The sequence below is a fragment of the Protomyctophum parallelum genome (assembly GCF_964188405.1).
Source record: "Protomyctophum parallelum genome assembly, chromosome: 14".
NCBI lineage: Eukaryota > Metazoa > Chordata > Actinopteri > Myctophiformes > Myctophidae > Protomyctophum > Protomyctophum parallelum.
Genome location: NC_139709.1, coordinates 39,160,791 through 39,174,104, shown reverse-complemented (window position 1 = coordinate 39,174,104; position 13,314 = coordinate 39,160,791). Strand labels below are relative to the sequence as shown.

The following is a 13,314-nucleotide window of genomic DNA, read 5'->3' as shown; positions in this document are numbered from 1 at the left end:
TTTATTAACGGCTCCCCAAACGGTTCTCATCAGTCGTCATTCAGCTCCGCTGTGTCTGTGCATACATGCAAGCAGAGCCAAGTTACTGGGGTGACGTCACCCCCCACCTACATGAGTGAGTGGGGTCGGGGAGGATACGCCAACTGTTCTGTGCATTCAGCCACCGGTCACCGGAGCGAACAGGACAGTATGTCGAAGAGATCTCCAAAGTGTGGTTAACAGAGGGAAACTAGAAAAAGTGCCCTTCTGGGCACAGGTCTCCACCAGGATAGGAATGTAGGACATTGCAGCTTGCCTTCATCTGGTGGTTGGACAAAAGGGCAACAAAAGTAAACTAGGGAGTTGGCATACAAAGTTATCCACAGATCCGTGCAGTTAGAGGTAAAAACACTTTTTGGCCAGTTATAGCGCCACCTTGAGGCTGAGTTGAAATTGTTCATGTGGCATTTCTTCCTCAGCCTAGTGGGAATGTCCGTGCACAATTTGACGGAAATCACACGATGTGTTCATGATTTGCAGCATTTTGTTTGAAACTGAGCACTCCTGTGAACTTTGGAAGCCAATCTTAACCAATCAGGATGGAGTCTGAGAAATCTGAGAGACCCGTTTCGTTGAATGGCTCTAGAGAGACTGTGTACCAATTTGCGCGATGTTTGGACAAAATCTGTAGGTGTACTGTGCAAAAACTTGTTTTGCACAAAGCAGCCTCCTGGTGGCGCTATAACAGGCCGTTCTGGAAAGTTTGGGGCAGAGGTTCATCGTTGGCATCCAGGGAGTGTGTGTGCAAAATTTGGCATCGACCAGGTTAACGGTGGCCGAGATTAGCTGCTCACGGACACACACGGACGGAGTGCAAAACATACTCTTCCCCCCATGCCTTCGGCCTGGTGGAGACAATGACTGAGGCTGAGCACGCAAAGTGCAATAAATGCGATGCCATAGTTTCCTGCAAAATCAATATGCCTACTCGAGTCCACGACTCACGAGATGAATCTAGGCACATTGTGTTTGAGAGCCTGCGGAAAGCCGTGCCCGGCTCCCCGTAGTTCCACCACATCCTTGTCCTCGGGGGACGAGGATGATGCAAGACTGGTTGACTTTCCCCAGGCTAGTAACGTTAGAAAATACAAACTAGGCCTACTAACTACAGAACTTTTTATTAGGCGTACTGTTGTTAATGGTGTTAATTTAGAACGCCAATGACTCAACTTCTTTCTGTCTGATATTTTATGAATCACGTTAACTATAGAGCCATGAATTAAATAAAAATCAATTTGTCTGCACTTATTTTTACAACTTATAAGCAACTCAAACTGCTTTTGAATTGGCTCTAAATTAATCGCGCGGTGCATATATAACTCCAGATTGATTACTTTATAAACAGTTTGCAGAAAAAAGCACAGGAACGTAGCCTACAGTTCAATACAAGGTCTGCTAAGAGGATTTTATAACCCAAGAAAGCACTATGGCTTGTTTCCATTAGGGTAAATGGGGTCCTTCATATTAAATTCATCTGAACATAAAGACACAACATTTGTCACCACAACAATATCATTATTGCAATGTGTACTTAATATAGGCTACAGTACAAATTGCAACAATGACATTGTTGTGGTGGCTAGCTGGTGGTGGTGGTGAAGTTTAAATAATAGTGCTACTTCAAAAATTTAAAGTGCAATTACAATAATTTAATTTGTGTTTATTATGTAGGCCTACTTGGTTAGGTTAGTTATAATATAAGCATAATGTATGTCAGAAAAAAAGGGGGGGGGAAATTATATTAGGAACCGTTAAGGGAACCGTTAGGAAGTGTAACCGTTAAGAGGGATCCGGTAAGGATTCGGAACCGTTAAAATCCGAAAAAAACGAATCCCAACCCTATTTAGAATGCACCGCTTTAATATCATCTGTCGGGTGGAAACTGGAAACCTCATATGTCATATTAGTCGTCAGAATTCAAATGCAAAAGAAACAAATGACCCTAACGGGTCAATTTGGTTCCATTTTGTACACTCTCAGAGTAAAATTAACAATTATAACAATATATATTGGGGGTCCCAGACATGGAAATGCCATTAAATAGGCGACCGTAGCCTAATTCAAGTCAAACCTGGGGGTCCTTGAAATGAAAATGGTTGAAAATCATTGCTAGAGCTGCAAAAATATTCTCTTATGGGGGTCCTTGGCATATATTTTCTAATGTGGGGTCCGCGGGCTAGTGAATATCATTTGTGGGGTCCTTGACATGAAAAGGTCCATATGCCCCGAGACGCTGAGACCAATGATTGTGTTCACAGCGGAATAATATTTCCACCTCAGATCGCAAAACAGCCCCTTTACGGATTATAGCCATTAAATGTGTTTTGTCCAAGTGTTGTATGTGGGCCTTAATGGAGACGGAGAGAAAGGGAGGAATGGAGAAAAGGGTGGGGGGATTGAAAGCGAGAGAGAAGCCAGGTGCAGTAGAGTTCATACCAGCCTAGCTGTCAGACCCCCTGGCGCGCCACACAACCCCAGGTGGAGAGGAAGATAGAAACCTCCCCCCCCCAACTGCACACATGCACACGCCTGCTGCCTCTCTCTTTACCTTTCTAATTGCTCCTTACAGCTCCGTTCCCTATACCTGTCTGGCATCCGCAGGATGTTTTTGTATAAAGCCCTTTGTTTACCTGTCTCTATACCTCGGGCTCCGTCTATTTGTTTACCTGTCGTTTGCTGTTTTGGGGCGACTGTCGCTCAGGAGGTAGAGCAGGTCGACCAATTATCCGCGGGTCGGCGGTTTGAATCCCGGAGCTTCCTTCCTGTCCACATGTCGAAGTGTCCTTGGGGAAAGACGCTGAACCCTACATTGCCGCTAATGAGTCGATCGGTGCCTCGCGTGCTAGCTCGCCACCATTGGTGTGTGAATGTGGGACGTGAGGACGCTGGCGTCGACTGTTTGCCGCTTCACCTCCCGATGTAGCTCTGGTCCATATGCGTTGCATTTAGAGCTATGTCACCGATGACTTCCGGGGCTCGCATGAATGCAGACCAGCCTCTCATCTTTAGCGTAAATATCAACAGGCGGGTTGTGTCATTAGTAGGCCTATTTTCCTTAGTGGAAGCACTCTTGAGGCTGAGCCCCCCACCGCACGTATAAACGGTACTTTTTGGCCAGGATCTTCTGTGAAACTGAACCGTGTGCAAAGTGCAAACGTGACAATAATAATAGTGTTTATCGGCACACTGAGGCACCTGCCCACTGTGTAACCAGCATTTGTTTTATTTATTGAATGAACTTGTGCTCTGTAACTGCATATACCCAAGGGGGCAAGAGTACACCGCCAAAACCCTTTTTTAGTTGTTTTTTTATTCTCTACATAATTCATGGATTTTGATGTTAACTAAAGTTTTATTTTTTGTGATACAATCTCTGTTTAAGTCTGTCATTCTTATCATTCTGTTTTTCTCCCTCTTTATCTGTGTTCCCTCCAGTTGTGATAGATTCTCTGTCAGTCTCTTTTCAACCCCCCCCCCCCCCCCTCCCTCTCTCTCTCTCTCTCTCTCTCTCTCTCTCTCTCTCTGTCTCTCTCTCTCTCTTTTGCATGCATGACCTGGGCTTTGAATCTGTTTCTAAAAAAGGGTCTCTTTGAAGCTGTCAGGTCCACAGGGGTGAGTGTGTGTTGTTGCACTCTAGCCCACATGGATAATAGATGCGTGTGTGTGTGCTGGATTGTGTTCAGGTGCACGCTTGTGTGTGTGTGTGTGTGTGTGTGTGTGTGTGTGTGTGTGTGTCTGCCAAGTTAGATGTGTTTGTGTAGCCTTTCGAGCGCGGCACTCTCATGGGAACGGGCGGATGTCAGGAGGTTTGTTGAGAGAATGGAGACGAGGGAGATTAAAGGAGAGAGGAGAAACACACACACACACACACACACAGCCTGGACTGTGTGCACTGCATGCTGGATCTGAGGCTTGCATTCAAAATGTCATTTGTCGGCCAGGTAACTGTACCAATCACCTGTGCTCGGAACTGTACTCATTAATTTAATCCATTCAATCTCCTCCACATGGCAAAAGTATAGCCTTAATCTAATCAGTGTGTTTTTCAGCAGTGGCAGATTTCATTTGACAATTCCCCCCCCCCCCCCCCCCCCGTCATTCTACTTACTGTAATCCTATAACATGTATTGTGTTAGCTGGGCTCTTGGCAGTGTGTTCAAAGTGGCTTGGCTCCCGGGTGATTATAGCCTCTTAGCCAGATAGCGGTGGTATCAAAGCACGACTTGTAAAATGTCAAATATCAGATAGGGTTCGACTTAATCTCTCTGAAATGTGTCCTTGGCACAGGGGGGGCTTTGAAAGAAGCATTCACGGTGTCGGTGTGCATGTGTGACACTAATACTGTCCGCGTTGTAATCAACAGAAAGGAAAGCCCCCTTCGGTGGCATTTGTGCTCAGGATGAAAGTGAAGTCGGTACATCAGGGGGTTCAGGTGGAATTTCATAGAATCGCATTGAGCACCAACTCACTGTTTCCCAAACAGTGGGTAAATTGTGGGTCACGGAATATTATTATATGTAAATATCCCCATTTTTTCCCCAGTGTCCTACATAAAAATATATATAATACATTTCAAAAGATTTTCAAGTTTTTTATAAAAAGAATATAATTTCATAAATAAATCATAGAAATTCCATAAAAGAAAAAAGAATGTGAATATAGTAGTAGCACTCCTTGGGAGACAAAACATGTCTATTTTGGGTCTCGAGCTAAACCGTTTAGAAACCACTGCACTAACAGAAACTTCAACATCCTTGCACTTTTCTAGTTTAAAAAAGTGGTTTCTTACAAGTGGTTAGAAAGTTATTATTTTATACTTCAATATGGCATTGTGTTGACTGGTGAAGTTTTAAATCGTTCTTTCATATGGGAGGTCATTACGCTATGATAGCATGGTACATTTTGCTTGTTGAGAGTCCAGTATTGTTCCTGTGTTTTGCTGTGTAGGCTTGGCAGTTCTTTGGGACGTGAACAAGTTAGCAGCGCAGCATTTCCTTTCATTATAGAGCCCATTGTTTGTTGATATGATTTCTCCATTTTACAGCTCTGAGAATAAATGTACCAAACTAAAACATAATGTGCCTCTCCTTATTAGTTTGTAAAGATCCATACTCTGGGAATGTATTTGAACCTGTATTAGTATTAGTGGGTTTATTTTCTTTGTTTTTGGAGGAGGATTTAATTATTTTATTCAAAATGTAACTAAAAACTTAATTTCATATCATTACACCATAATTTCATTTAATTAGATACAATGTCTTGAGTTTATTTTGACTCATTATCCTCATTGCATCCCCATCTCACCATTGGGGTCTTGGTGTGATGGTGTCCACTAGCACGACAGCTGGCCATTTGGAGTATCTAGAGTCCTTTTGGCAACATCAACATATAGTCTGGGATTACATGACTACATGTTGGAGACCCTTCTGGTGTGTGTGTGTGTGTGTGTGTGTGTGTGTGTGTGTGTGTGTGTGTGTGTGTGTGTGTGTGTGTGTGTGTGTGTGTGTGTGTGTGTGTGTGTGTGTGTGTGTGTGTGTGTGTGTGTGTGTGTGTGTGTAGCAGTGTATAAAAAAACAATCACGCATGCATGCTTATGCACACGCACGCTGGCATACTGGTGTGGTTTCTCCTGCCAATAATTCATGACAAAGACAGATTTGATAGCATGTACGCCAACTGTACCCAGGAAGATGGGTGTGTGTGTGTGTGTGTGTGTGTGTGTGTGTGGATGGGCATATAAACAGAGCCTTCACACTTGAAAGAATGTTAATTGGAGAGCGTACAAACGGAACCAAATGCACCCATGTTGTCGATTACATTTGTACAATCCATTATTATGATGAATGAATAAATTAATACACTACACTGAAGATTTGTGCGTGAGAGAGAGAGGGAGAGGGAGAGGGAGGGAGGGAGAGAGGAAAAAAATAATAATCCAGTGAAGTGACATGCCCCAGTAGTAGATTGGATGGAAAGGGACGGTGGACTAAGAGTGACAGATGGTGCTACAGTAGGTGGTCCCAGTGCCCCAGGCCAAACATCACCGTGCTGCAGATATACAGTATGTATATACAGTATGTAACGGTGTGGCAGGAGTCCCGAGTGGACACCGACGTCCAAGTATGCTCTGGCACTAATGCAGTGTACCACCTTGAGTGTACTGCCAACTGTCTGCAATGTTTCACCACGTTCATAATTTGACATCTTGGCCAAGACACTCTTGTTGACCGCATTTATGTACAACTCTGAAATAGTTATACCTGGGAATAATAACAAGTAATAGGGTTGGACATCTAAGCTAACCTTAATTACAACCACATGCACCCACTGTCTGTAAACATAACCTTATAATATAACCTGATATAACCAAACCTAACCACAACTAGCTAATGTGTTAGCCATAGTTTTTCATAGTTCTATCCATAGCTCTATATTTTAATATAGAGCTATTTTTTTTTACCTCATGGGGGCCAAAAAACAATTTCCCCACAATTTACTTCAGATTTCACTGTCCTCATGGGAACACTAAAATATGGCGCGCACACTCACAACTCTCTCTCTCTGTCGCTCTTCTCTCGCATTCTTCTCCCCTCGTTCTTCGTTGTAATTGTATCAGAGTCTTTGTCCCTCTGTTATCTCGGTGCCTTTGTTATTCGTGCCAAAAATGTCCTTCCCCCCTTTGTGTCTGTTGCTGCTCATATAATAAATCTCATTGTCTGTTAGCCTCTCCAACTCTCTCTCTCCATTCTCTATCTATCCATCTCTCTCTCTCTAGCCATCTCTCTCTCTCTCTCTCTCTCTCTCTCTCTCTCTCTGACTTTCTCTCTCTCTCTCTCTTTCTCCCTCCCACACACACCTCCTACCTTCGCTCTTTGAAGAATTCACTGTAAAAGACAGACCGTTAACTCTCACACGTGTACAGTATACATGGACCCGTATACTCCGTGTTTTCGTACTCTCCGAGCTTCATTGTAACACTGGGGATTCTTGCAGTGTGCACGTACAGAGTTGGGTGACACACTCTCTCCATCTGTTTGATACCCCCCAGTGTGCCCCGTTCCTCACACACATACAAACCAAGAGCCACAGCGTGCACACCATGTGCATGCACACCACACACACACACACACACACACACACACACACACACACACGTCACACATGACACACACACACACACACACACACACACACACAAACACACACACGACACACACACACACACACACACACACACACACACACACACACACACACACACACAGTAAAAGCCTGTGTTAATTTATACACTTGTAATTCAAAGTGCACAAATGTAACCAAATGGATTTGGAGTTAAATGAAATGCAAATTAAGTTAGTTCACTACCATGACTGAATTTGGTTCAAGAGGCAACCTCACCTGCATTTATGTTCAATTCTGTGTCAATTGCAATGCAGGCATTTTAGCAGGTGCTCTTTATTCAGAGCGAATCAGCATCAGTTTTATTCTCACATCCCAGGTTTACGGGTGTAGAAACCGTGGGCGAAATAGATTTATTTTGTACAAGCTCCATCGTTTTTGTCGTTTCCAGAAAGGGAAAGAAAAGGATAAGAGGGGGGGAGGACAGGGGGAGAGCGAGGGGGGACAAATTAAAACAAGTGCCAGATCAGAATAAATGTCAACAATCGACAGTTTGGTCGCCTTAGTAGAGCGCAAAATAACGATTTAGCGCTACATTGTTTTGTTTTGGATGATTAGGGTGAATGTGGCATGACACGTGTAGTGAGAACGTGTTAAGAATAATGGAATTCAGACGCACATCTGCTAACGCATGAACACATAAATAATACTTGAGGAAATGACATGACTGTCCCACAGAGACAGACACACACACACACACACACACACACACACACACACACACACACACACACACACACACACACACACACAGGAAGGCAAACACAGCTGTGTGTCCATGTGCATTTACTTGGCTACAGTTATACTATAGTATGACACACACACACACACACACACACACAGATGATTGGATAGTTCCGTGTCTAAAGCTGCATACATCAGGGAGATTTCTAGACAGCGGTATAATCCTCCATTTCACCCGTCTTGCACGGATACACGTATATGCACAGTATGAACCACTTAAACCCTACAAGGCCTATACATACTTTGTTGACCAGTGTCCCCCTGGGATTTATACATGGCTCTTGGGAGAATAGCACATCTACAAGCTCACAACGCGGGCGTTGAGTGGTTGCGCATTGGCTATTTTCTTCAAAGGTTCCTTTTGGGATCGGGGGCTGACATCCTGACATCCCCTTACTCCGACTGTACATGGCTTCATCCTGACATCCCCTTACTCCGACTGTACATGGCCCCTTACTCCGACTGTACATGGCCCCTTACTCCGACTGTACATGGCTTCATCCTGACATCCCCTTACTCCGACTGTACATGGCTTCACGTGTGGTTAGCGTTGGGGTTAAGGAAGGCCTCCAGTCATCCTCCAGTTCTAGGTGATAAGGTGACCATCGAAAACTACAACATGACGTCACGCCGCAGTGGTAAGCTCACCCGAACACGTCTCTGTTTTTTTTTTTATGTTTTTTTGTGGCTTTCGCCTTTATTTTATATTTTTGTATGGAGGACAGACAGACAGTAGGCTGACAGGAAATGGGAGAGAGATGGGGGGGTAGACATGCAGTAAAGGCCGTCGGGATCGGGAGTCGAACCCGCGGCACACTGCCAGACTGGATTGCCAGCCAAGGTGCCTGGACCGCTGAGCCACGGCCCAGGCCCACGTCTCTGTTTTAACTAACCATCTTTTTGGTGGTCCCCGTATTACTTAAAACTAGTATGAATATGAGTATGAATATATACAGTAGGCCTTCAGTAAGGCGGCGAGTCAGATCAACACACCGTCTGAACAACGATACGGCACCTCTGCATCAGGGCCCCACCCATCTGCCCACTTAACACGACCAGATGGGTGACGGGTGGCTCAGGTGGGTGGGCCGTGTGCATTTTCAGGTATATGTTTAGTATATTTCAGGTTCCTGTTTATCGGTAGGCTATTATAGAAAATACTAATTTCAAGGTGTGAAAGAAAAAAATGCCAGGGCATTATTTCTGTTTAAATATTAATATTATACATTAGAAATCGCAGTGTTATGCCACCCGCTTACAATACCCTCGCGTCCCACCAGTGGGCCTCGGACCACAGTTTGAGAACCACTCAAGATATTTATATCTGGTCACTGACATGCCCAGAAATAAGCTCACTAGGGTCCAATGAGCCAATGAGTCCATGTGGTTGAACGGGCCTCAGAAGCCGGAGGAGAAGAAGATGGAGGAGGAAAGACGTGCTTGACTCACAGAAGAGGGAGAGACAGTGAGTGAGAGAAAATGTCAGACGTGACATCCAACTTGGCTGGGAGGGTTTTGCCAATTAAAGGGCTGACTCTTAACTGCATCCATAAGGTCCCTGACACAAACACTAGTGTTTTACCAAGTTTCCCCTCTGTCTCTGTACTTCCTTAAGTATCGTCACGCTCGGCACATTTCTCTTTCTTTCTCCATCCTCCTCCCGTCTTCTCTCCATCTCCCGTTTCATCCTTTCCTTCCCTTCCCTCCCTCCATCTCTCCTCTCACTCGGCTGCAGGAAAGAATAGGCAATTACAGCCCACAGTCGGGAGAGGCACTTATAAAAGATTGACTGAGTGGGAGACACAGAGAGAGAGAGAGAGAGGGGGGGGGGGGGGGAGGGAGGAGAGAGAGATGGAGAGAGAGAGGGAGAGGGAGGGAGGGAGGGAGGGAGGGGAGAGAGAGAGAGAGAGAGAGAGAGAGAGAGAGAGAGAGAGAGAGAGAGAGAGAGAGAGAGAGAGAGAGAGAGAGAGAGAGAGAGAGAGAGAGAGAGAGAGGAGAGGAAAAAGTGTGAGGCTCTTGCCTCCCACTGTCATAGCCTTGGTGACAATGCAGACTTTCAGCTTTCTGAATCTCATTACAGTCTCTCTCTCTCTCTCTCTCTCTCTCTCTCTCTCTCTCTCTCTCTCTCTCTCTCTCTCTCTCTCTCTCCTCTCCTATTTGTAATCCCCCCCCCCCCCCACACACACACAACACACAATCTTTCTTTTCATAGCATGCAGAGGCCAAAGGACGGAACATTCAATTATTAGGCAAAAAACTCAAATGTGACCCCGGGACAGTTCCAGACGTTATTTCTGTCACATCTGTGACAGCCTATGCATAAACCAGATGATGTAACCCACACTACATCAGTGGAATGTCACCTCGACCACATTTAGACAGCTTGTTATGTCACAACGTGATTATGGACCTCTGTTGGGTTTCAATAACACAGTTTTGACTTTCATAATAATATGCTAATTTGTTGTTGCTCATTCAGAGGGAGAAAATCCCCTTGCGTACGCTGGGTGAGATGCTAGACAGCCACAGTATTTAGCAGGTACTGTAGCCAAAGATGTTACAGTATAACAACAGCGTTCAAGCATGCGTTTGGATGCCACCGTTTTCAGCTTGTTGTTTTAAAAAATCTCATCAAGCGCTTATCGCAAGCCATCAATCTATAAGCTCACAACACGTCATTGTGAGCTTGTAGATTGTCTATTTTCTGTTTCTGAATAAGAATATTGCTATTGACAATGACTCAAATGTTTGGCATGGCATTGCCAGAAAATCTCGACCGTAGGTCACATTTACTATGAAAACTGCATCTCCCGTCCATCAGTTAGTCACCCGCGCCACCATATATGGTCACGCCCTGTGACATCACGCCTCCATATATGGTCACGCCTTGTGACATGCACCTTTAGGGTGAGGTTGCTATAGGTCCTGACTACATGAAAGAACAAATATACCAAGAACTATTAGGAGAAGGCACGCTCTACTCAGGGGGAGTCTTGAGGAGTAGTCTCAGTAGCCGGGTGCAGATTCTTGAAGATGCAAGACTAGAGAAGGGAATATCCGTACTCTCTTCTCTTCTTAAAGAGTGCAGATATTCCTACTGTACCTGCATAGACGGGGGGGGGGAGACTAATAACAACAACGTGGTCTCCCTGTCCTGTCTTTAGTTATTGATACAGTAAAGTTAACTACAGTATATGTGTGCATTGTGAGCATCATCACAGTGCTCTGTTCAGCTCCCTGTCCTGTCTTTAGTTATTGATACAGTAAAGTTAACTACATTATATGTGTGCATTGTGAGCATCATCACAGTTCAGCTGTTCATGCTGCGTTTGTTTACAGCCGGAGGTGCTTCTGAACGCGTAGCAGCGGGGTGAGCTGTGATTGGTCACGCCAGAAAAAGAGAGAGAGAGAGAGAATAATCCAGTGAAGTGATGCCCCAGTAGATTGGATGGAGAGAGCAAGCCACCATCATTTAACTGTATACAGAAAGCACACAGCCAGAAAACGCTCCCAACATTCTCTATAATTCACTGCTTCTCAGTGAGGGACCGGCCGGCAGGGGGGGGGGGGGAGGTATATTGCATGTGGGTGTGGGTGTTAAACACTTAAGAGTTAACACCTGGAACGCCCGGGGTATTTGTACCATTAAATCAGGACGCCCAGGTGTGCTCGGTTATGATATCATTAATGTTCCGTCCTGTGATTAATCTCCGTCCTGTGCGACGAGGGGGAGTATTTGATAGGACGGAGAACTCCGCTCGCAGTGTTAATGATAATGATACTGTAGATCTCTGTGTCCTTTTATGCCCATATATGGAGGTTCCTGATATCAGTATGGGCATGCCCATATTTAGGTTGTGGAAAGTGGTAGTGGTGCAGTGGTAAACGTCACGTCTGAATGTCTGAAGAGTGCAAACTGTAAGATTCACATAGTGGCCATTTTGTCGTACGTCATACCCATTCTGCTACCCTCCAAAGTGCTGCAGGTGGCTCAAAGAGAGTAATCATTCTCTGTAATTTGATATCATGATAAATTAATATAATATACTGTAATATAGTCATTATTGCGCGCACGCGTCGTGTCTGTAATAATTCCCATGTTATCAGTTCATCACACTATAACTTTGTCCTTGTCACTCCCTCCCTTCATTAGCATTCACGCACGCACACACACACACACAGTTTTCTCTGTGCTTCTGCTTCTGTGAAAATATATATTTTGTTATCCCGACCATCCGTTCCCTATAGTTATTCTATATATAGTCTCTGCAGAGGAGATCCAGGAAGGGGAGAAAATGTTTTTTTTTTGTGCAAATGAAACGACATGGAAGTGAACGTGGACAGAGATTTTGCTCTCATGTTTCTCTGATTGACTGAGAGTGAAATGGCGACTGGTAGAAAACACTTTAGCATCAACAGGTATCAAGTCAAATCAAACTGTATTTGTATAGCAGCACATTTCCAAGAAAAGAGAAAGGAAATTAAAACAGAGGAAAACCCAAAGAAGAGAAACCCAGAAATAAACAACATAGCAGCACATCAAAGGTAGGCCGTGAGGGTAAACGCAAGTCTTTTCAAATTCTCATCAACTGTTCAAAACAGTCAATGGACTGGAGCAGGATCATCTGGTGGTCTGAAGTCAGCAATAAAAGTTTCATATTTTGCCAGAAGACTGTGTGGGAGTTTCTTGAATGGAGCATCAAGATTTACTTTTGATCCGTGATGAAGAGTTTGCCAAGTGCACAAACATTTAATTTGTCTAACATCATGAAAACTGAAATACAAATGGCATCTATGATCTTGTGAAAGCCAATTTGTTGAGGCAATCGGAGCCCCAAAATCACAGCGTATGTTTGAAACCTGTAGGAATTTGATTGTGATGCAGGGCTGTTGACATTCATTACATTTCAATATTGGTCTTGAGCGGGAACCCCTTTTGGTGTTTTAAACATTATGTTGTAATTTAGCTATTGAAAAATAGCAGATCTACAAGCTCATAAGTCTGCTATCGTAAAAATGTGACGCAAATCTTTGAATATATATTCTTTCAAAGTGAATGTTTTTAACTCTGGCCTAAATGGTTTAATAATTGGACGGATATCGAATATATTTGAATATTTTTAGTAGTATTCGTATTTATTATTATCTTTTCCTCATAGAAAAAGACTTATGACACGTGATTGCAAGCGCTCAACTACATAGGACAGTAAGACACACACAGTGGAAGAGGGTCAGCCGCATGCTGATGAGACGGAGATTCACAGAGAAGAGCAGAGCAGTTTGCATGGGACATTTGTAGTCGTATAGTGGCTAAATCTGGCATTAAAACATTTATGCATTTCTACTTAAAGG

General features: G+C 44.1%; 2 protein-coding genes across 2 annotated transcripts in view; one reads left to right on the top strand and one right to left on the bottom strand.

Moving 5' to 3' along the window:
- b4galt2 (UDP-Gal:betaGlcNAc beta 1,4- galactosyltransferase, polypeptide 2) overlaps positions 1-13,314 on the top strand; it is a 176,412-nt gene that overhangs the window by 48,907 nt on the left and 114,191 nt on the right. The window lies entirely within an intron of this gene.
- The window catches only part of LOC310870550 (peptidyl-prolyl cis-trans isomerase FKBP3-like), a gene marked incomplete at both ends in the record, with an annotated part of 1,828 nt that continues 1,707 nt past the window's right edge, over positions 13,194-13,314 (bottom strand). Inside the window, one exon of the mRNA XM_083781793.1 lies at positions 13,194-13,204. Within this exon, the coding sequence (XP_083637919.1) occupies positions 13,194-13,204 (11 nt within the window). The remainder of the gene's footprint in view (positions 13,205-13,314) is intronic.